At 42.2% G+C, this 24,837-nt stretch overlaps 1 protein-coding gene across 6 annotated transcripts in view; it reads right to left on the bottom strand.

Annotated features, from left to right (window-relative positions):
- Positions 1-24,837, bottom strand: part of LOC139466840 (dihydropyrimidinase-like) — a 131,507-nt gene that overhangs the window by 23,170 nt on the left and 83,500 nt on the right. The window contains exon 1 of one of the 6 annotated variants that reach the window (XM_071248557.1): positions 4,044-4,365. The exons of the other annotated variants lie outside the window; for them this stretch is intronic. Within the exon in view, the coding sequence (XP_071104658.1) occupies positions 4,044-4,064 (21 nt within the window). The 5' untranslated portion in view covers positions 4,065-4,365. Of the gene's footprint in view, positions 1-4,043; positions 4,366-24,837 lie in introns of those variants that run through there. 6 annotated transcript variants of the gene reach the window in all.

Consider the following 24,837-nt stretch of genomic DNA (forward strand, 5'->3'; position numbering starts at 1 on the left):
CAGTGATACAAAAACATGACGTGCACTTATCTGCCGAATAACAGTCCAAGTTGATGGATACCGTATTTATCAGCTAGATAGTTACGAGTGTTATCAACTGTTAACATCCTTGGTTTATCTCATATCACCAGTATGGCACTTAAGTCCAGGTGTACACACACTGACCACCCACAGCTTCACCAAATGATCTTGACATTTAACAAAAAAATATATAGGAACCATATTCTTAAAAACTGGGAAGTTATCAAACTTGGTTGTTGAAAAGTAGGGGGAAGTTCTTTCTTTGATAAGAGGATCTGGCTATCTGCCATGGAGCTCAATGAAGTGACACCCACTGCAATAACACCGCAAGACATATCTTTATATGCCTGCTTTTCAACGCAAGTCATCTGTAAAATTGCAACAATTTAATTCATTTTGCCCAGAAGGTATATACACATTTGCAGATTTTTCCACATCAAGATACAATGGGAAACTGTCATGGCTGATTGGCGTACGGGGACAAGGAAGAATGTCATTGGGAAAGACATCAGCTGAAGCATGTTTCACCATTACTGACATTTCAGGCTTGGAATGAGCCATGGAGAAGAACTGCTGGGTCAGCAAATAAAAAATGACAAAGTATATTGAGGCTCATACATTCATTTTCCTTGTGTTGTATTCATCCAAGTCAGGTTATAAATAATCATTACAGATAGAGCATTTGCAACGAGTGAAAGGCATAGGATATGACAAGCACAATCCCTTAACAGCAGATCCACACGACACGTGTTAAGGAGAACTATTACCCTGCTACAATATGTAGAGATCACAAAGCTGACAAAGAATGTATCACCAATGGAGGACTAAATGGCACCAATCCCTCTTAAGAAATGTTCACACTGTCTATGTCTAACATTGTCCATTAGGAATACAAAGGCGGGATAAATCATGCCTGTAGAATCAATATTTGTGCTCCTGTGTTATAAAGTTTCTTCTCACACAGGATCAAAGGGGGAATGAATTCCAAATATCCATACTGCTGTTATCATCATTCAGGTGATATGAGCCATATTGTCCTGGAAACCAAATATTGCAAGCTATATCAGTGTCAGGTGATATAAGCTATATCGTCCTAGAAACCAAATATTGCAAGCTATATCAGTGTCAGGTGATATGAGCTATATCGTCCTGGAAACTAAATTTTGCAAGCTATATCAGTGTCAGTATGAGTGAGTTGGGTTTAACGCTTCTTTTAACAGTATTCCAGTTATATTGGGCGTGTCAGCTTAATGTGGAAGGAAAGCCTGAAGTGATGCAGGTCTCAGATGTTTACCACTTGGGTGAAACCCATAAGCACAGGTATGGTGCTGACAAACCTAGAAACATAAGGTTATATGCGTAACATGCGCAACTGTTGTCCACATTTTTCATTGTAATTTAATGCTATTACACATAGTGTATTAGTGTGTGACTGTGTTTGTCTGTACGTAATGTAGGAAGTTTTGCAACATGTCTCAAATATGGGACCATTACTTCTGACAACACTTCAATTGGAAGTCTTAACAACTTTATTCATGTTGTTAAAATGGTGCTGTGTTTGTCTGATGTATGATGCGAACAGAACAACAACAAAAAGTTATCACAACAAAAATGTTCCCCAAAATATTTGTGATCCCTAACTTTGTATGTCCAGTATACATAAACCTAACAGTAAATGTTCAAACATCTCGTCCTGAACTGAAATCAGAACTGGAAGGAGGGTCCCCCAGCAGGGGGCGCTGGTCAAAGGGCTATCAGAGAATGTTCCAGCTAAAGATCCGTGTCAACACGTCACGGCCGCAAGGGGGAAAAGTTTACCTGGACTAAACATTTCACAACTGTAGACAGTAACTACCTCCTATGTAGGAAACACAAGCAGTAACATTCCTGACTGAGCAGGAATGTCTACACCATCTTGCCCCAGTAAACACTTTCTTGAAACTCTCCACATGAACACTTAAACATTGTGTTAGAAGTCACAAGTTGTCAGTTTCAAGGTTTGTATCTTTGTCCAAACACTTTCATCATGATAATGTGTTCGGCGGAGTGTAAGAGCTGTTGGCAAAACAGTTAAACAGCAACAACACATCTTGTGAATGCTGAGAAATGTACCCTGAATGAAATAAGAATAAATATTTATTGTACAAAAAAGACCCACTTGGGGCAGAGAGTACAATGTCTATCTACAACAAGACAGTAACAAAGTTTGGAGAAACTAGTATGCACACAGACATACATATACCTGGACTTGATCTGTAACATGTGAACTTTGCTATACCTGGCCTTGATCTGTGACATATGAACTTTATTATACCTGACCTTGATCTGTGACATATGAACTTTGCTATACCTGGCCTTGATCTGTGACATTTGAACTTTGCTATACCTGGCCTTGATCTGTAACATGTGAACTTTGCTATACCTGGCCTTGATCTGTGACATATGAACTTTACTATACCTGACCTTGATCTGTGACATATGAACTTTGCTATACCTGGCCTTGATCTGTGACATTTGAACTTTGCTATACCTGGCCATGATCTGTGACATTTGAACTTTGCTATACCTGGCCTTGATCTGTGACATTTGAACTTTGCTATACCTGGCCTTGATCTGTGACATGTGAACTTTGCTATACCTGGCCTTGATCTGTGACATGTGAACTTTGCTATACCTGGCCTTGATCTGTGACATTTGAACTTTGCTATACCTGGCCTTGATCTGTGACATTCGAACTTTGCTATACCTGACCTTGATCTGGGACATTTGAACTTTGCTATACCTGACCTTGATCTGGGACATTTGAACTTTGCTATACCTGGCCTTGATCTGTGACCTTGTTATGGGTCTCTGTGATAAGAATACTGACCTAGCAAAGACAGTTTATTAGTCAAACATTTATTGGAGAGTGAGTGTAGCAAAACTGATGGGCAGGGGAAAACATCAATCTCGTTCCTAGATAATTCTCATTTCCTGAATTTATAAATGACATAATTTAAACTTCAAATTTCATACACATTTGTCATCCCGTTTTATTCGTTGACCCTATCAGGAAGAATGCTGCATTTCAACTCATGTTTGGGCAATTTAAAATATGTCATACGTCAGATGAAAATATTTTAAGAACAATTTCAAAGACTCATTTATAATTAATGACCTATCCTACCTTTATCACTTCTGACAGCCAAATTCATGTGTTAGGGTTTATTACACACAAACAAAATTGTTATCTTCTCCCTCATGGTCATGAATGTCAAATGAATGTGCCGTGAGTCATAAACAAACATTATACCTGGTTTCAAGTTCCCAATCCATGCGATCGGTCATAGTGACGACTGACTACTGACTTTGCATATTTGAAAAATCAATATGACTGCTACCTGGTGGCCTTTCCTGCACCATGTGTAATGTATATGGTCCCTGGTCTCTCGTCTACATCTATGTATGTCACACACACACACAGACAACTACAATAGTTCTATAGCCACAGTTTAATACAAGACATATGTATGGTGTCATCCCAGACAAGTCATAACACTTATAATCCCTACCTTCCACTCAGCTATAGGCCATATTGCCTACCAGGCTCTATATACCAGGTCAAAACAACTGAGTTGGTTGGACAATGACCTGCTAGGTGGTAATTATGTATAACATGATAAAACACGCAAGTCCAAACCTCAACAGCATCATCGAGAATAATTGGCATGCATTCCCGATATGTCATGCATTTGCAAAACTATCAATTGCAAACTTGATTTCTTCAAAGACATTTGAAGTAAAGTTAGCATGGTAAATGCAGAAAAGCAAATCAATAAATTTGATCAGTCATGGAATAACAAGTACATAGCGCATGGAACAAGGATATAGCCTGCTTATCTCCTCCCATATTTCACCTGTCTTGTCCCACCAGGTAGACAAGACAAATATGTCCTTGTCATGGCCAATGTTCTCAATGACATTCACACTGATCACACACATGTAGTATTAACACCCATACACACCTCAATCTCTACCCTTACCTCCTTATTTTCTTCCCCCATGGTGGTATTCTACCTGTGAATCAACGCACGTCCACCCGACAAGTGGCAGCGAATGCCTGCAAATCTGAGCTTGCCACAGTTGACAAGTCTTGGACGTGTGTGTAAGCTTCACACTGTAGCTCCAAGACTAAGAAATAAGAGATGACAAGGGCTAGGATGCCTCAATTCAATTACACTGTCCTTGACCAGGCAAATACTTTCTACAGGTAGATCTCCAGTTGGTAAGGTGTACGATTCCTAGGTCACGACCTTCGGTATAGTTTCCCGCGGCTTGCTCTGAATGGCTTGTGACTCAAACCGGTTGTAGGTGTGCGAACCCTGTGCCGGTCGGCAAGTCGGGTACAAGGGACGTCACGCACGAAGTTTATCAGGGGACAATAGCTGACTGTGTGAAGTATCTCCTGTAAGCGTGTCTAGGACATACTGACATTATCACAAGATCAGTGATAATTGGTGATAATCAGTGTCCAGTAATTATCAGGCCACGTTGACAGACCATATGGCGTAAGTTAATCATTGATCAACACTTCATTTTCTCAAAAGAATTTCTTTCATTTTTGACAAAAGATATTTCCTGCATAAAAGCACTAAATTAATTACATGACAAATCAAAATTGCAACTTAATTGAAATAAATTATTCAACAATTAATGACCTCATGAAAAATAGATATGGATGGAATCACATTAAGTCTCCTTACACAGCGACCTGCACGGTACCAAATTCCGCTATCGGCATCCTTCATAAGACCATTAATGGTGCCCAAACAACCAATCAATTCTCTGACAACTCCCAATCACTGACTTGGTTGATGCATGTCAACGTATCCCAATTGCGTAGATTGATGTTCATGATGTCAATCACTGAATTGTCAGGACTCGATTATTTACAAACTATGGTCATACAGCTGGAATAATGCTGAGTGCGGCATTAAACAACAAACAAAACCTAAAAATATATTACAGCTGCAACTACTTTTAAAAATAAAATAACCCCTCCCTTAATAAAAATCCATCACCTGTCTTTCAATACATCATAAATAATAACAGGTATCCTGAAAGAGGAGTATTTCTTTTGTATCTATGTATATATATTTATTTTTTGGTGGATGGGGGTGGTGTGTGTGTGTGTGTTGTCACATGTCCCCCCTTCCCCTCCCCCTCTCTCAAATGCCCACCCCTTCAGGCTAAATTCAACATGCGGCTTGTCCAGGGTAGTGGACTGGTGCTAATTAACCTGTGACTGCAGGTGTTCTCAGGTGGGCCTGTGCAGACAATACCCATGTCCATCAATCACCCTCAGTTTGATCCTCAAGAGGATTAGTTGACCAGTGTACTGTTAGTTTAATGTCTGGGTGAAGCCTAAATAGTCTGCCCTGCCAGTTGAAGGGCTTATCAAAGAAGGTCAAAGGCCAGATCATACAGACATCATAGCAGGACCAATCCCTGGGTTCTGACTAGTCCTGACATAAAGAACGTGTCAGCATGGGTGCTGGACATGTGAGAGGTGGTCCCTGTTGTCTTACCTGCCTGTTTTAGGAGAGAGTGACTGTGTAGATGTTGTTAATATTATTCTAGTCAGTAATATTCTAGTTGGTTACAGCCAGTACACAAATAATCAGAGCCCGGTAATTATCAGGCTACGATGACAGATCATATGGAATAATGTGTATAAATAATGACATAAATAATCCCAGGGGAGATAACCCAGAGGTTGAGACATGGGCAATGTCTCACACTGTCAGGTATGGTTATACAGTCAGGTGAGTGAGTGAGTGAGTGAGTGAGTGAGTGGGTTTAATGCCACTTTGAACAGTATTCCAGTTATTTCACAGCACGTCAGCTTGATGTGGAAGGAAAGCCTGAAGTAATGTAGACAAATCTAGAAACATGATCAGGGTGAACCTGGATTCAAACCCAGAATCATGGGTACCAGGTCACAGAGCCTTACAACCAATCCCCCAAAATAGGCTTCTTCTGGATTAGAGTGAGTGAGAGAGTTGGATTTAACACCGCTTTGAACAGTATTCCAGTCATATCACGTAATGTCAGCTTAATGTGGGAGGAAAGGTCGAACTGATGCAGGTCTTAGATATTTCCGGATTAGAATTGGTCCCCAGCAACCTATGCTGGCTGTAAGTTGCGACCAAATGGTTTGGGGGGTCAAGCTAGGTGACTTAATTGATTGTGTGTCCTTTTACGTGGAGGCATGGATCGTTGTTCACAATATCGATCACTGGATTGCCTTGTCCAGACTCGTCATAACCCAGATGAGAGTGGCATTAAACAAATAAATAAACAATAAAACAAGCAAGGGTGCTGGGTACTTATTCTGATCCAGAAGTCAAATTCTGCACTTAATTTAATTCAACCGATTCCTCGAAATGATGGTGATCATGTTCTTTGGATCACATGACACACAAATGCACGGCCCTCTATCTACCCATGATAACAGGACAACAGGTGGAGGAAACATTTGTCTCCTTACTTCATCACATGTAACGACCAATCATATGTACCCAGGAAACACGCACTCTCCCCATTAGGGGTACACATGGCAGATGAGGTGTGTTTCTGTGGTAGAACAAATACAGCAACACCCTAACAACATCCATCAACACCCAAGTCCTCAGACTGAGTGAGTCACTGTAAACTGTTGTTGCAATCTCTTACAACCCATGCTTATCTCACAACAAAAATAATACTATTTACACAACATTTAAAAAAGAAAACAAGACATAGCAATGTTAACATTATTTTTTTCGTAAGCCATCATCAACACCTTGAGACCTTTCTGGAGTGAATGAGTGAGTGAGTGTTATGCAGCTTTGAACAGTGTTTCAATTACACCACAGCAGGTATACTTTGATAAATGTTACTGGTGGGACTAGGGTATAACTTTATATGCATTAGCTCACAGGAGAGATGGTAGGAGAAACAATGATATGAGGGATGTTGTCATCCTGGGGAGGAGGGGTCGGTTGGCAGCAGTGATAGGAGAGGTGTGGTCAAGTTGCAGCTGGTACCACTTGCCTGGTGATGAGGAACTCATTCAGTGGTAGTCGACATGGGACGAGAGGGCGTGTGTGGAGTTTTTACTGTTGCTAGCAATGTATGAGTTATGTCAGGGCACAAGGGTAATTAGAATACTTCACCCAATTTGACAAAAAACAGTATCATCAGTTACAAGCAAGTGCTTGAACAACGAGGCCGCCTCACCTTACCTAAATTTGGACTTTTTTTGCAAAGTATGTTTTTTATCAAGTCTTGCCAATTACTTAAATCTGAAAATATATAGGTTTATTTTTCTATATTCCAAAGTTGAAACGCGGTAGTGATCTCTCTCCGTTCACATGTGAAAACATGTACTAACCTTGAGGCATATAAAAACTGTCCTCATTTAAACATAAAGAATCAAAAGAATGGAATAACTTCATAAACAATTTCTTGACAAAAGCTAATCAATGTCACTAGTCCTGATTGGTAATTACAAATTTCATAATTTCATAATAATGTAATCTTTCTCTTATACAAATCCTAAAAAACCCACATACACTCCGATGATATATAAAAGTTCCAACATCACCTTATAGCAGACCAGATACCAGAAAACTAGAGCAGAGATTCAAATAAGGGGTGAAGCGCCTGCAGTTGGAGTTGTCTCCCTTACACAACATCCGAGGCCAACCCTGCCCTTGCCTCTGCTCTCTCAACATCATCATAATCACTGAGGGAACTGATGCACACTGATATGTCAGCAATCACACATACCATGCACACATCATACAGTTAGTAATTAAGAATACACTAACCAATCAGCTTATACATTCTTAACCTAATTCCTAATCACAGCAATTGGGTGTCAAGCCACAGGAATGCATGGTACATAATTCAGACATGTTAATGTGGGTAACTTTGACTCCATTTCAATAACATAATTACACCTCGACTGGTACATAAATCAGCTTCTGGCAGCTATATCCACCTTAAGCCGTCTGATTGATTTATCCAGCAGATTGTGAGTATAGCCCTGGGCTGATCCAGTCAGCTTACAGTACAATACAAGCAGAATGGCTTACTCAGCTATAACGGCAAACATTATGGATATTCACATTCACTGATCGCCTCCCGGAGTCACTGGCTTTACTATTTGTAAGGCTACAGAGGGATCTGGATAAGACTGAACTGAGATTAAGCAAGCTGAACCTTTCTTTCTAAAATCTTTGTAATCATTTTTTAATGGGTAAGCCTGTCCAAATCCCGAGAATTAATCATGAACACAAATGAGTATTCCAGTTATATCACTGTGTGTCAGCTAAATGTGAGGAGAAAGCCCAAAGTGATTCAGGTCTCAGACATTTGCCACTTTGGTGAAACCCTCGAGCACAAGTAAGATGCTGACAAACCTAGAAACACAATCGGGGCGAGATGTGATTTGAGCCCACGATCACAGCAACCACGAATCACAAAATTTCATGCATAAAAAATAACACACATTTCTCTTTAACAGTAAAACAAAAAAAATCCTATTTCATCCTTGAAATAAAACAATGCTGACTGTGCAAGTTTGGTATCTCCCAGACATGAAGTCTAGCAGAGTCTGGCTGAGTGCCTGGGCATATTCCTCCCTGACCAGGCGATACAACACCATAATCAATAGGTCATCCTCCGCTACATCGCTCACGCTGCATCCAGCGCTGTGGTACAACACTCAACAAGAGTACATTGCCATCATGTCGGTTGATATTGAAAGAGACAATCGATTATTAGACGTGATATATATTTGTTATCTACCAGTAATCTGAAAGACATACATGTATGATCTGAATCATATTGATATATTTTCCATAATTGAATGTGATAAATATAATGAAAATATCACATGGGTCGTCCATTGTTCTGAAATGTTCAGACAGCCATTTTCACATTTTTAAATCACCTCACACAACACTAATGTACCCTTGAATCAATATATGACGACTCTGCTATTTCCGTCCTCAAATCAACCTGGCTGCACATTCAATCAGCAGAAGGCCTCTCTATCATGTTCCAAATCTGCTTCACATTCAGTTAGACAAAGACATATCACAATTTTCTGACTTTGTTGGATGAAAGCAGACTTAAAGTCCTCTGAATTGGCAGCCAACAATAAATTTGTTCTTCAAGTACAGCAAAAACACTTTAAAATATTATCCTTGCCAAACTCTTAATGCATCTCTGTACATGCCAATAACACAATTGTCTTGTGTTCCAATAGGAAAGACAGTTTTACTTGAAATTGCAAACATTGATCTCTGATTGACCTCTGTTGCTTATCAAACTAATTATGAAATAACTCTGATTACTGTTAAGTCTGCTCTATGTGTGAGTGAGTGACTAGGGTTTCACACCAGTTCTAACTGTGCACATTGCAGCCATGTAGGGAACCAAACATGGTTTCATCCACAAAGCCCTTGTTGAACATTATTCAAGACTGTCCTGCTCTGCGGGTATCTAGTCGACTTGCACAAGTCTCTAAGGCACCAATTATTAGTTTAAATCATAATTTGTAGATTATGTAAATAATAACGAGTTGTCACTATAAGACGAGTCCTCAGAAGGTCCACATATCTAGAACTGCCTATTAGGAGAATAGAATGCTATAGCCCCAAATGAAGCAAGTCTAGATTGTCCCAGGTTCAGGAACTCCCATCTCACTGGGCCTCCTTTTCAATTTTAATGTAGTTGCTTGTTTCTATCAAACTTACATCTTTACAGAGACTAAGAGTTAGTCACAGCTGAAGAATCATTTAAACAAAACCCTGACATGCATATATCTCTGAAGATGTACAATATTACAATATTACTCTTCACTATCAACAGCTACTCAAAGGCCTACACGTGCATGCTCCTCTCTCAAAGTGCGGCACAGACAAACCTTCTCATGAACTACCCATGCATCAAACTCTGCCTTCAGCTGTCACAATGGTGCCACAAGGTCAGTTTCAGCCATTACAGAACGATCGCTCATCAAATACAGCCCATATTTTTAGACGCAAATCATTGTAACCATGCTTTTCCTGTACAGAATTATCACAAAAATTAGGTTAGCCATTATCTAAAATCAGTTGTTAATTGACTTTAACGTTTCCTGAGTCACGTCAGATGGCAGGAGATCAGTGCTATTAATGCCATTACACGCAGGACTAGAAAGGAATGAGTGGAAGGCCAACAGTCATGGGAAGCTGTGATACAATTTCTAAATCTAGCACTTTGTACAACAGAAATTGCTACCAGTACTTGAACTTCTTGATAGATAAGCAGGCAGTGGGGTAGCCCAGTGGTTAATGTGTTCGGTCACCACTCCCAAGGCCTGGGTTTGGTTCCCCACAATGGTACAATATGTGAAGCCTATTTTTGGTGTCCCATACCTTGATATTGATGGATTATTGACAAAAGCCATGGAAAACCATCCTAACTCGTAAGAAAAGTATATTTCCCAGGGAGCTGATAATTAAATATTTATTCAAATTGATATAACCCTATGCGTGATGTTGAGTCTGTGTAACGTGGAAAGTAGTAATATGTTAATCAAATGTTCAAAATTTGTAGCTGTATTTGTGGACACAGGTGATCCAGTGGTGTTAGGCTTCACAATTTAATGAGCAGAATTGTGTCCCTTGGCCACGCCAGGATCCAATGGTTGGTTCATATCCTCAATTTTCTCAAACTATCAACCTAAGTCGATCAGTACCATTTCTGTGCTTGTTCTTTAACCAGAGAGGCAAACGATTACGGCCTTCGTCACTTTGTGCTTTTCTCTCACATTAACTGACGCCATGATATAACTTAAATACAGATCATCGTAGCGTTAAACTAAACTCACTCACTCACTCAACTATATTTATTCTGCAGATCTTCATCGTCATCACACACAGCTGCATACATGTGAGCGTCTGCAGAGGAATCCCCACATCCTGATAAATCACGGTCGTTACATTTCTGTTACCCCCTCCGGTTACACACACGTTTGTGTTACCCCGCCTGGTTACATGCCGGAAGTGGAGGTCACAGGGGTCAGTCTGACATGATACTTAACAGGATTGGTTAACATTTAACGAGACAGCATCCCTGCATGTGCACCAGATTCATCCTAAACCATTAACAGAAACATGGAATCTTGTCTTGGAGCTGACATTACTGGTCTTGACAGATCAAAGCCGTATTCCACATCTGTGGAATGCCATCACTATAAGAAATAAGGCGTCAATTAGGTCAGACTATTCATATATGTATGTATTTAACACGAGCAGACAGGCTGGAAAAACTACTTAAAGTTTCTCAAGAAGAAGAAATTAACTTATTTTGGGTTACATTGCATATTTAATTTTTTTCCCAAATTGGTTTTTTAAAAAGTTATGTTTGCAACAGAATTCATCCAGCGAGGAATATGGCATGAAAATCTGTTTCAGAATCAAATCAGAAAACCTTATAATCAATAGAAGAGACTAGTTCAAAATAAACTGTTTCAATATTTTTAGAGAATTATAGTACTCAAAAGAAGGTAAGAACATCTGATTGATTCTTTCATATTACTATAGATAATCCGTCGTAACATGACAGATCAACTGTAGTAATATGAAAGAATCGAGTGTTCCTTAACTTCTTTTAAGCAGTATATTTATAGAACATAAGGAACATCTGAAGACGCACAAGGATTTTTTTAAAATGAAATGACTGATGTAAAGTCCAGATAAACAACACAGAGTAAGAAGAACCGGTTTGTTCACCGCACAACCAAACAAGCATCTTCTCTAATGAGGATGCACCAGAAAGCCTTCGTCCTGTTTCTCCAGACAAGGTGCTCTGTATTTTCAACACTGGAGAGTCTCTATCTGCCTCACATCATAAATTCAACTCCAGATGGCCTCCGTGGTATCTCACTCCAACACCCCTCCCAGACAGCCCCTTCCCCTAACACCCTGACCCATTTCCCAGACAGGATGCATTTTAAAAAAAACACCACAAGGCCAGAAATGATCATGGGAGGAACACGTGAATAACGTAGGCACAGAAATATTTGTTAACTTTCCAAACAATTTGTTACCTATCCACAGACAACTAAAATGCTAAAATCTAATTGTCCAGGTGTGATTACAGGTTTTTGGCATGCCCAACTCTGCACAGCAACATGCGACGCCTTAGCCGACTGGATCACCCATAACTCCCTGACCTTTTGTCAAGATGAATGTTTGTTCGTTTGTTGTTTGACGCTGTACTCCCGCAATATTCCATCTATATGACGGCAGTCTGTAACTAATCAAGTCTGCAGCAGATAATCCAGTGATTGATATCATGAGCATCGATCTACGCAATGAGTGATCATTGGGGGACACAAGCAATCGCATTGTACCCAATCAGGAATCAAACCTGCGTTTTCAGTGCAACCATCCACCAATTGAACCACAAGGCGATTTCACATCCCCATACACAGATACAGGGTGTCCTTGGACAAAGTGATGCCCCCTACCCCATACTTAGGGTGCGTCCCTCTAAATATACCAACTATCATGATATATATATTCCCCATTAGCAATATTCCCCATGGATTGCCTGGGCGAGAGATATCCAGCCAATCAGGTGACAGCACACCTCATAAACATTAACTCATATTCATATTGTGAGCGAATGAAAACCTGGATAAACTTTGGTAAACCTTGGAAAACCTGAATAAACTTTAGTAAACGTTGGAAAACCTGGACAAACTTTAGTAAATTGGGCTCCATTAACATCTATTATAAATACAACTAGCTTCACAAGACTTTGGTATATTTACGGTACCACCTTCAGAATGTATGCATCATTACAAGAACCTGCAAATCAGAGTTGGAATGGGAGTTTAATACACAGCAGGTTATGCTGGATTAGAGACCATGGAAAACTAGCAGTTGATTTAGGAGAAACTTAAAGAGCACCACGATGGGGAGTTACTTCGGGCTGGGTGATGGACAGGTGGATGGGGGATTCAAGGGGGATCAGCATCTATCACCTGTAATTATCTCAGGTGGATCCATCTAGGGGGTAGGTTGTGGAGTATAAATACATACTTTGGCTAGCCACTCAGAACAGTATGTCCGTTATATCACGGCATGTCAGCATGACGTGGGAGGCAAACCCAGAGTGATGCAGGTCTTAGACATTTACTAGTTCGGTGAAACCCATGAGTATAGGTGCCTACAAACCAGGAAACATTATCAGGGTGAACTAGTATAATATCATAGGTTCCTGGTTCATCTAAGGGACGCAACTCTGCCCAGCACCCCGAGAGTTGCAAGTGAAATAATGGGAAGGTCAAACAAACTGATAAATAATAAACAATACATGGACACCTGTTAATGAATTATTTGACATCAGTGCAAGGATCTACTAGAAATGTTCACCAATGCACACAACCATCAGATATAGTGGTAAGAGATATCAATTATTCTCCTGGACTGTGGAATGACAGATTGCCGGCTATTATCTCTGCATGTTATCATGTTGCGTGGTATTTCCCTCTCAGGCATATCTGAGACACCTCAGATGTCATGTCAAAACAGTGTCAAAATGGCTTGACCTGAAATGTACACCCTTTATCAACACAACTGTCACACGAAGAGGGAGGAGGCGGCAGGCAGTGTGATGCCACTCCACATTACAGACTAGACTCAGGCCCATCTTGCATCATATACATCAGGGCTGGGACGAGTTTTACTTCACGGGTCTCGGGTCTCGAATAAGGGGAACTAACACTTGATCAACTGGCCCACCCTATTTCACCCGTGTGAAATACAACTTAAGTCATGTGATAAGTGAAGTAATGATATTAAGAGACAGCATTTCAGTCATTTTGCCCACACCAATACACCAATCAGGGTGAGACACGACATATGAATGATACATGTGACAACAGTTTGTGACACAGTTTGCATACATTACTGTTGGTAAATTACTTGCAGGTGAGGTGTATATGCTTTATATTCCCCCACTGAAAGGCAAGTGTGTGATATGTTCTATATGCACTCAGTGCCCCTGTAGATTTGACATGTGACAATACATTCCTCATTTGACCTGTACATAAATGTTTCAATTGATATTTATTGTATCTGCAACAAATATTCATATGGAACAATGCATTAATTTCAGTCCTGAAATCACAGCATGAATAGATCCAAATCAATCCCATGCTGCTGCCAGCTGTCACTGTGGGAATACATGAATGTCAACATGTCACATTGTATTCCTCAGTGATATCTTTATCATGTACACATGGAAACATGAGTCTGGAGTGGGAAATACATGAAGTGTTCATACAGAACACCCTGCAATATGGTAGCTAGGATCACCTATAGTCTGTCTTACAGACCCTGATCCAAATAAATCAAATACAGCCCATGCAAGTCTATAATGTTTGGCAAGTCTAGATTTCTGCAGTATCTGAAAATGAAAAGAGTCTCTGGGCTCCTTTATATTAGATAATTTAACAACTATTTTTTTCTGTATGATTTGTTCATTTCAGAGGCTAGATGTTAGTCTAGATCAACTATCAAACATTATGTTCTTATTGTAGCAATAGAGAGCTTTATTACAAGCAAAGCTTCAATGCTTCTAAAATATGTCACTGAAATAACAGCATGTGATACTAAATGTTGCAAGACTAGTTTTGTGTTGTAGCAGCCTCATCTGTATGTTGAAGTGCGACAGTGTGTCCGTCCATGTGTGACATAATGCTGTGGGTCAAAGACCGAAACTGATCGATTCCCTTCTTTATCAACCAATCGAGAAAAGGGGCATGAACTGTGAAAACATTTTCATATTTAAAACCAAGATAAAGAAAACAGGTACATCTCCATTTCCTGACATACAAATATAACATGTGGGCCATTCACTGATAGATGGGCTGAAACCCTAAGCGCCACCCAATGCAGTGTAGCTATGATAAGACCATCTCTGCCTCCTTTCAGGCCGGCCTCCAGCCCGTGCTGCCGGCCTTCTGAGGCAGGGGAGAAGTCAGTTGACTTGTGTAGAATGTGGGGTATGCTGGCTTAGTCAACAGGTTGGTGCCCTCAATACCCTTACTCTCTCCCTCTCCTGTCCCACATCAGGCCTCCAGCCCTGCATCCACCAGGCTGGGGATAGTGCCCTCAACAATACCCTTCCCACATCCAGCCCCCTCCCTCACCCAGGTGGACATCAGTGCCCTCAATACCCTTACTCTCTCCCTCCCCTCTCCCACATCAGTGCTCCAGCCCTCCATCCACCAGGCTGGGGATGGTGCCCTCAACAACACATCCACCCCCTCCCTCCCTCCCACATCCAGCCCCCTCCCTCCCTCACCCAGGTGGAAATCAGTGCTCTCAATACCCCCCTCTATAGTTGGAACAAAACTCCTTTCCATCTTGTACCCCCATCCTGCCTCACCCTAAGAGACATGGCGCTCGAATTGCTTTCCTCCCTCTGCTTTCCCATATTAAACATCCAATCCACTATTCAAGCACCTGTTAACCCAACCCCCCACCATGTTGGAATCTCACCTCTCTCCCTCTTGTTAACACTAATCCCTCTCTCCTCCTGTGTACTCCTATATTTCCCTCCCCAAGCCCTGTGTTCTCTCCCCCATCCCACCTGGAAGCTCCTCACCTATCCTACTACACCCCCACCCTCTCCACAATGCAGTCATACCAGCTGACTGACCTTACCATTCTGGGTGTTGAGCTACATCCCTGAGGAGGAAAGGACATATATATATTTGTTGCCATGAAATGTGAGGGGATTGCGTCATCCTTTGCTCCACAATCCTTTTTTCATGAATATAAAACAATCATAGTCATAAAACGTTCTTGATGAGACCTACACGTAGTGATGGTGGGGAAAATGATGAGAGTACATGAGTCACTAAACAGCTGAAAACGTTCAATAAAAGAATTATCTACTGCTCAGAATTTCAAACAAAACAATGACTCATCTTAGACAACACAAACAAAAACAGCAACAAAACATCAGATCACTAAGCCATGCTGGAAAATATATCCTCTTAATATCCACATTTACAATGTCTCAGACACATCTATAAGGTGGTTGATCCTGGAGAATAGGACCTCTTAATATCCCCCACTTATGACTTTCGAGGCAATGAATTCCTGCTAGGAAAGATCTATCATTGTTTTAGCTGAGTCATCAGTCCCTGAGCAATACTCAGCGTGATAGATGACTGTGACAATGAAGGGTGACAATAAGGATGTTACTCCCTCCGACTGTGACAAGAATGGCTTTAAAGAAATCAACTAGCTTAAATCACAACTTTAGTCAAGCAAATCTGTGTAATGCGTACAGAACTTGTTATGATTATTGGGAAAACACATAGACTTGAAATAGAATCACAAAACATTGCGATTATTTATTAACAAAGAAAGCTGTGATAATAAGTGAAATCAAGCCATTCTGGCAATAGTGATTGAGTATGGTTTTACACCACTTTTAGCAATATTCCAGCAATATCACGGATGTAGGACACCAGAAATGGGCTTCACACATTGTACCCATGTCGGGAATCGAACCCGGGTCTTCGGTGTGACGAGCTTATTCTTTAACCACTAGGCTACCCGACCGCCCCTATTCTGGCAATAATAAAATAACATAAATTAATGACAAAAATTGTGAACTTTTCAGGAAATAAAAATATCAACAAATTTTTATCACAAGGTTACATACAATCCAGGTAAGGGTCGGCAGTCATATTTAGCAGAATGATCATCTTGAACTAGGTCAATAGCGCTTCAAATGCTACATGTACAGATTTTTTTCTTTCAGCTTGTGCTGGAAATGAATGCTCGCGGCACAAGTGGCGAGGACTACAAATAAGAACAAATTTTGTGTGAAATACCACAAACACAACTGTACTGGGTGCCAGCCCGATATAGTGTGACATTTCCGAGACCCACGGCTCACATTACATGGCCTTGTGGCATCGGTAACACTGTAACAGCTGATGTGTCCATGCCGACACCCACTCACTTGCTGCACCAGCCAGACGATGTCCTTATTCTGTATTAGCATCATAAATTACTAGATAAATTGATGACATTCAAGAAAGCCAGATTACAACATCCTAATAACATCAAAATTTACAAATAAATTTTGATATTTTTCTCCTCTAAAACATTATCAAATCACAACCAATATCCTCTTGTGAAAATACTCCTACATGCAGCAGCCATAATGAACCTTGTAAGTGAGCCCCATCACACTCTTTCACACATGATAAATTAAAAAATTATATTGTACGTTTTGGAAGGTAATAAATGAGGTAATCTGAAATGCGAAGTCGACATATTCAGCAGTCAGCGGTGCCTCGAGATAAGGGCTCCAGCGACAAGACAAATGAAATCGCCCAGCTTACACCAATTGAAAGAGCCATCATATCTGTTTCCCCATGGTGAGGTGATATTCCATTGGGCTTCCCAACTATTAAAGGTTCATTTCTGTTCCTGTCAGAGCATTACCCCCACGTATCACATGCCAGATAGGTTTCAGCAGTTGTGCTGGTGTTTATTGAGACAGAAGCATACAAATATATAGCCATCCAGAAGGGGCCCATGTGGGTGGGAGGGCGTGGCCCTGGAATGCTATTACCATGACAGCTTATCATATTGCTATTGTTGATCCCTGGGTGAGGCAAGGGGCCTTTGGGATTGGGGTGGGGGTTTATGGGAGGGGGATTCGAGGTTGACAGCTTTGACAGCTTGTTTTGTCGCTACTGTAGATCCCTGGGGTGTCAGGGGGCCGTTGGGGTCTGGGTGGGAGTTACAAAGGGGATCCGGGGTGACAGATTATTATGTTGCTACTGCTGATCCCTGGGTGAGGCAAGGGGCCTTTGGGATTGGGGTGGGGCGGGGTGGTTTATGGAAGGGGAGAACAAGGTTGACAGCTTTGACAGCTTGTTTTGTTGCTACTGTAGATCCCTGTAAGGGGGGCCTTTTGGTTCGGGATGGGAGGTACCAAGGGGGTCCGGGGGGGAATTGGGGTTAGGTTTGCGGGCTGGGGTGGGGGTAAGGTTGCCAGGTAATCTTGATGCTACTGTTGCTTTTAGCAATATTCCAGCAATATCACAGCAGGGGACACCAGAAATGGGCTTCACACATTGTACCCATGTGGGAAATCGAACGCGGTCCTTCGGCATAACGAAAGAACGCTATAAAACCACTAGGCTACCCCACCGCCCATTGCTACTGTTGAGAGTGGAAAGGAGGTGGGGCAGAGGCTCCAGATAGTGGTGGTAAATGAATCAGGTTTACACACCTACTTTCGTTCCCTGGTCCTGACAATTCTGGGGGGGGGGGGGGGGGGGGGGGGGGGAGAGGAGGAGGAATAGTGAGCAGTATGGAGTGGGGGTAGTAATAGGGGGCTTCATAAATCAGGAATCATAAAAGTAATATCATTAATGGGTGAACATGTGTGAAAATGAGAGTCTCAGCTTAACTTGAAGCTGGAAGACTGGGTCCACTCATACACTGAGTGTAGCCACCCATTAGTTATATAGACACGTGTGTTATAGCTGACTGAGTCTCATGTTGGACTGCTGCTGTAGGTCCCCGGGGGTCGGCCACTTTCCTGGGGGTCGGACACTATGGTATGATACACAGACAAATACATGTATGTAGCCAGCCATTAGCTTCATAGGCAGCATGAGGCAAATGGCTTGTATTGATTGGTTTTCTTGCCATCTCCTGTAGACCCCAATGGCAGTGGGGATTGCGAGGGTAAGGATAGGTCCTGATGGGGTGGGGATAGTTTATGTTTGGCAGGGGAAAGATTCTGATGGGGTGGGGATAGGTCCTGATTGGGAGGGGGATAGATCCTGATGGGGTGGGGATAGTCATGATGGGGAGGGGATAGGTCCTGATGGGGTGGGGATAGGTCCTGATGGGGTGGGGATAGATCCTGATGGGGTGGGGATAGGTCCTGATGGGGTGGGGGTAGGTCCTGATGGGATGGGGATAGATCCTGATGGGGAGGGGATAGGTCCTGATGGGGTGGGGATAGGTCCTGATGGGGTGGGGATAGATCCTGATGGGGAGGGGATAGGTCCTGATGGGGAGGGGATAGGTCCTGATGGGGTGGGGGTAGGTCCTGATGGGGAGGGGATAGGTCCTGATGGGGTGGGGATAGGTCCTGATGGGGAGGGGATAGGTCCTGATGGGGTGGGGATAGGTCCTGATGGGGTGGGGATAGGTCCTGATGGGGTGGGGATAGTTTATGTTTGGCAGGGGAAAGATTCTGATGGGGTGGGGATAGGTCCCGATTGGGAGGGGGATAGATCCTGATGGGGTGGGGATAGTCATGATGGGGAGGGGATAGGTCCGGATGGGGTGGGGATAGATCCTGATGGGGTGGGGATAGGTCCTGATGGGGTGGGGGTAGGTCCTGATGGGATGGGGATAGATCCTGATGGGGAGGGGATAGGTCCTGATGGGGTGGGGATAGGTCCTGATGGGGTAGGGATAGATCCTGATGGGGAGGGGATAGGTCCTGATGGGGAGGGGATATGTCCTGATGGGGTGGGGGTAGGTCCTGATGGGGTGGGGATAGGTCCTGATGGGGTGGGGATAGATCCTGATTGGGAGGGGATAAGTCCTGATTGGGTGGGGATAGGTCTTGATGGGGTGGGGATAGATCCTGATGGGGAGGGGATAGGTCCTGATGGGGAGGGGATAGGTCCTGATGGGGAGGGGATAGGTCCTGATTGGGAGGGGATAGGTCCTGATGGGGTGGGGATAGGTCCTGATGGGGAGGGGATAGGTCCTGATGGGTAGGGGATAGGTCCTGATGGGTAGGGGATAGGTCCTGATGGGGAGGGGATAGGTCCTGATGGGGTGGGGATAGGTCCTGATGGGGAGGGGATAGGTCCTGATGGGGTGGGGATAGGTCCTGATGGGGTGGGGATAGGTCCTGATGGGGTGGGGATAGGTCCTGATGGGTAGGGGATAGGTCCTGATGGGTAGGGGATAGGTCCTGATGGGGAGGGTCCTGATGGGGAGGGGATAGGTCCTGATGGGGTGGGGATAGGTCCTGATGGGGAGGGGATAGGTCCTGATGGGGAGGGGATAGGTCCTGATGGGGAGGGGATAGGTCCTGATTGGTAGGGGATATAAAAGAGAAGCAGGTCCCTCCTATCATGTATGAGGGAGGGGGGGTTCAGTGTCAGCCACACCACAAGAATGCACATTCTTGATATAAGCTAGTTGAGATGGGACAGTCAGAGCTCAGCTAATTTTAACTGAGCCTAGATAAGAGCATCACTAACACAGAAGCCTCCTCCAGGTGTGTGGTGGAGCTGCAGGGGTGCAGCGATCGCTGCCGGCTCTTAATTGAGGGCAAGTTCAGAACAAACATGCAAAGCTGTTTGAGAAGAACGTAATCAGTTTTTACACCTGAAACAATTTGGGGCATTTTCTGAAGGTATTTTAGCAAGGATAGAAATGAATGTTTCTCCAGGAAAATCCAAATCTGACAAAACAAGTTTATGGAAATATTATTAATACAAAATTCAAATACAAATCAAATAGTCAAAATCTACTTGATGGCATTATATATATTAATCAATCCCTTCCATGGGTATAGTAAGATGTAGGAAGGGATTCACGATACAAGATATTTATTGCGCAAATGTTCCATGTAGAAACAATGACAATATTCTATAAACAATATAAACAGATACATACAGGCTAGGTTAGCCTGGTGGTATGATGTTGCACAGCCTCAGTTGATCATCCAGAGAACCAGGGATGGCCCTTGGCAAGCAAATTGGGGAAAAAATATTTTTTTGGCTCAGTATTGGGAAGTTAATAATTTCTAAATTCCAAGGTATTTTACCAGTGTATTCAGCTTCTCAGCAACTCTGCAGAACAAACCATGGCACCTTAGATCACTGTTTTGTTTATTTGTTGTTAAACGCCACACTCTGCAATATGCCAGCTATATGACAGCGGTTTGAAAATAATCAAGTCTGGACCAGACAATCCAATGATTGACATCATGAACATAGATCTATGCAACTGACATGATGGCATGCATCAACCAAGTCAGCGAGCCTGACCACCCGATCCCGTTAGTCGCCTCTTACAACAAGCATAGTCGCCATGTGAGCCTAAATACTCCTGGCAATGGGGGTCAGCCTCTTCTGGTGGAGAGTGATATGCACAGCAGAACAACAACACCAGTGGTCAGCATCTTTACATCGGCCATTTTGACAAATGAAGATCCGCGCACGCCTCCAAGATGGCTGCTTCACACCCGATACCAACTGACTCACTGCAATCAGAGTATCGGTCATGCAGCGGTGGTGTTCCTGAAACCAGATCAACCTACGACAACTCGGCACTGTTTACCAACCTTGAGTTGGATGAAAAGAATGTAGTTGTTTGGGAAGTCAAAGTTAATTAGGCCGAGAAAACAAAAACAAATAGTTGTCAGGTGATGACTCTCCAAATCTTCAAGCAGACAGGAGTGTTTATTTATCTAAGAGTGAAACTGGTGTTACTTAGGTTCTTGAACTTGTTTCTGTTGCCAGGAAACAGAGAAACAGGTAGGTTTTGCACAGACAACTCATCTGCTTCTGAAAATATATCTTCTATGTTGTGCACCAAAGTAACTTTAAAACTAACAGCAATATTACTGTGGCAACTTAACGTGAACAATGGTACAAATTTAGAGGGATTTGTGGTCCTTGGGATTTATTTGACACTAGAGACTACCTACGTTTCAGTATTCACATTAATGCCAGGACTACGGCACCTTGATGTCCATGTTTAATTAGGAACACTGGAGGCGATATTTCTCGATCCAGAACTGACTTTACTGGATATACTGAAGGCACCCAAAGTTTTCAATTCTAAGGAAAAGCGTAGCTACAGCTGTAGTATTCCAAAGGTTATGATAGTCAAAACAAAGTGGATAGATAGATATACTATATAGACTATAATTAGATTAACACTTTGTCTCTAAAAATATATAATTTTGATAGAAACAAATAACTACTTTTAAATTGAAAAGGAGTCCTAGCGTGATGGGATATTCCTGAACCTGGGTAGATCTAGACTTGCTAAATTAGGGCTACAGTATTACAGTAAGGGCTGGACAGGAGGGGAAACACAATGGTTTAGGGACTGTGAGATAGGCTATGTCTACAATGAGCATCCATCCTTCATCCACATCACATCATTTTACAGAACGAGCTATCAGAACACACATAGACCTCGTACCAGACACAGCCCCTGTAAAATTCAGCAACTTGAAACAGTATTCCAGCAATAGGATAGCAAGAGACACCAAGAACACGCTTCATATAATGTTCCCATGTGGAAAATCGAACCTGGACTTCAGCCTGATGAGCAAAGGCAACTCAGCAACTAACCCTCAGCCACAAAACACATCTCATTACAGCTATCAGCTCTATCATGAATAATAAAAACAAAAACATCAACATATCTGCTCATATATTTACACAACAACGGAAAGATGCTTAAACTCCACCTGTACCCACAATACTATTGCCGTAAGCGGAGACGGCCATGGTCCCACCTCCCATCGGTCTAAGCCTCAACACCTGACCGCATGTAATGGAGATGTGTTTGGGGCTAACTTGCCTAATGATCAGATACCGCCTGGCATGAAGTCCCTTTGATGCTGCTGAGAGAAGGCTGAATTCCTGGCCATGTATATACAAGTTCAGAGTGAAGCAGACGGACAAGAGATGAGAGCAGACGGACAAGAGATGAGAGCAGACGGACACATGTATCCTGCTCTACTTCAGGGAATAGCTTCAGAATTTGAACTTTTACAAGTAGTTTGGCTGTCGAGATCTTGTACTGCAGAAATCTGTCAGTCATTCCCACTGGTGTGTTTATAGTGGGAGTCAGTCCTGGAGCAACTTCAAATGTAGATGTGTTCCTCTCAGGTGATGTTAAATGGAATGAGTTTTAATGTTGCATTCAAGATTATTGCACCTTAGCACCAAGATAACACTGACTACAGTGACTATAAAATCACTTCGTGGAAGGGGATCCTGGTTCTGACCGAGTTGCACCTTTTAGCCATGCAGTACCTATGGTCGGGTTTGAATCCTTGGACTGTGAGCCCCATACCTGTGTTTGACCTATTACTAATAGTTTGGTTTACTTGTTAGACAGTGTGACAGTGGTCTATCAACATGGTGCTGGTTGTAATCTCATATTGTCCCAGGCAGGAAAACAAATGAAAGATTTCACCATTCGTCAAAATGACAAAAAATCCCAGGTTTTCAACCCAAATAGGAAATGTTTCAACCATTGGGCTGAGTGACAAAAACTTCCAGGTTTTCAGCATGGATAACAAATGCTGGAATCACAAAGTCAACACATCCATCGCACCCAGAATAGACATACAACCCAACGAAAAGCCACCTTGACTCTACAACACTGTACTGCTCCAATCCAAGAAGGACGAGAGTTAGAAATGGCAACATTCTGCAAGTGCATCACGGCATTCTCCAGAGAGCAACTTGATGTATTTGATCTTTACAAGTGGTTGGAGGTCTTTGATGAGATCTGGTGAAGTCAAAACCAACCCAGATCCTGTAAATCTCATCTCAGCATTAAACAGTGACTCTCCAGGGTATCAGTGCCTTTAATGGACAAGATATTAATCCATGATTTTAATAGCGACCACTTCAGCCTTGAAACAGCTGATGCTGATTCCCGATGGGGCCAAGTTATTGCTATACCATCAGGACAGGAACTCACCTCTGATAGTTAATGGAGGAAACGTTAATATCTAAAACTTATGACAAGATTGTGCCATCTTCCTTCCACAAAATGTGTTTCTCCCCAGGCCCCCACGAACCGAGCCAAGACACACAGCACCATGTCCTTCCAGCTTGTATAGGGCACCTTTGACCGTGGAATATATTTATTTTATGAAAAAAAAATAATCTAGAAATGCATACAAAAGCAAGTCTAGCCAGTTCAAGCTAAATCAGCATAGAGATTATTTTTTTTCCCCCCGAGTCAAGAAGGATATTGTGTAATATAATATTTCAGAGACTAAATGTTAGTCCAAGGGCATGTCAACTTGTCAAAGTAACTGGAGCCTTCATAAACTACTGACAGTTTGGTCAGTTCTTCAAAGGCACCTGGTTTATCATCCCATAAACCTAGCCATTGCTGAAATACATCACAGGGTTGTGGTGAACATGCTGCCCATACTTAATAGATTCATAATCGCTGACATTTCCCTGCCTACCATGGTGGTGGGGTCGCGTCATGGATAATGCATTTTGTTCCTGACACTGTACACTGGAATGTGATCCTCCATGGGTGTAGACCATTGCTAGATCCCCTCATGATATCAGTAAAGTAGCAAGACACAAGTGTCATCAGGACGTTTTTGTGCCATGGTTGAATCAACTTTTAAATGGACATTTTTCAATATTATCAAATTTGAAAAACATCTTTAGGACATTTTCGCTGACATCAGTCAATGGCTGAAAATTAACCGATCTGAAACGTTGATATTGCAAGAATATTGCTACAAGGGACAGGATAAGCATCGTACACTCATCATCATCAACATCATCAAACTCATCATCATCATCAAACTCATCATCATTATCATCATCATCAAACTCATCATCATCAAACTCATCTTCATCATCATCATACTCATCATCATCATCATCATCAAACTCATCATCATCATCAAACTCATCATCATTATCATCAA

This window comes from Haliotis cracherodii, unplaced genomic scaffold (assembly GCF_022045235.1).
Source record: "Haliotis cracherodii isolate W230 unplaced genomic scaffold, xgHalCrac1.p SCAF_19, whole genome shotgun sequence".
In the NCBI taxonomy this organism is placed as follows: domain Eukaryota; kingdom Metazoa; phylum Mollusca; class Gastropoda; order Lepetellida; family Haliotidae; genus Haliotis; species Haliotis cracherodii.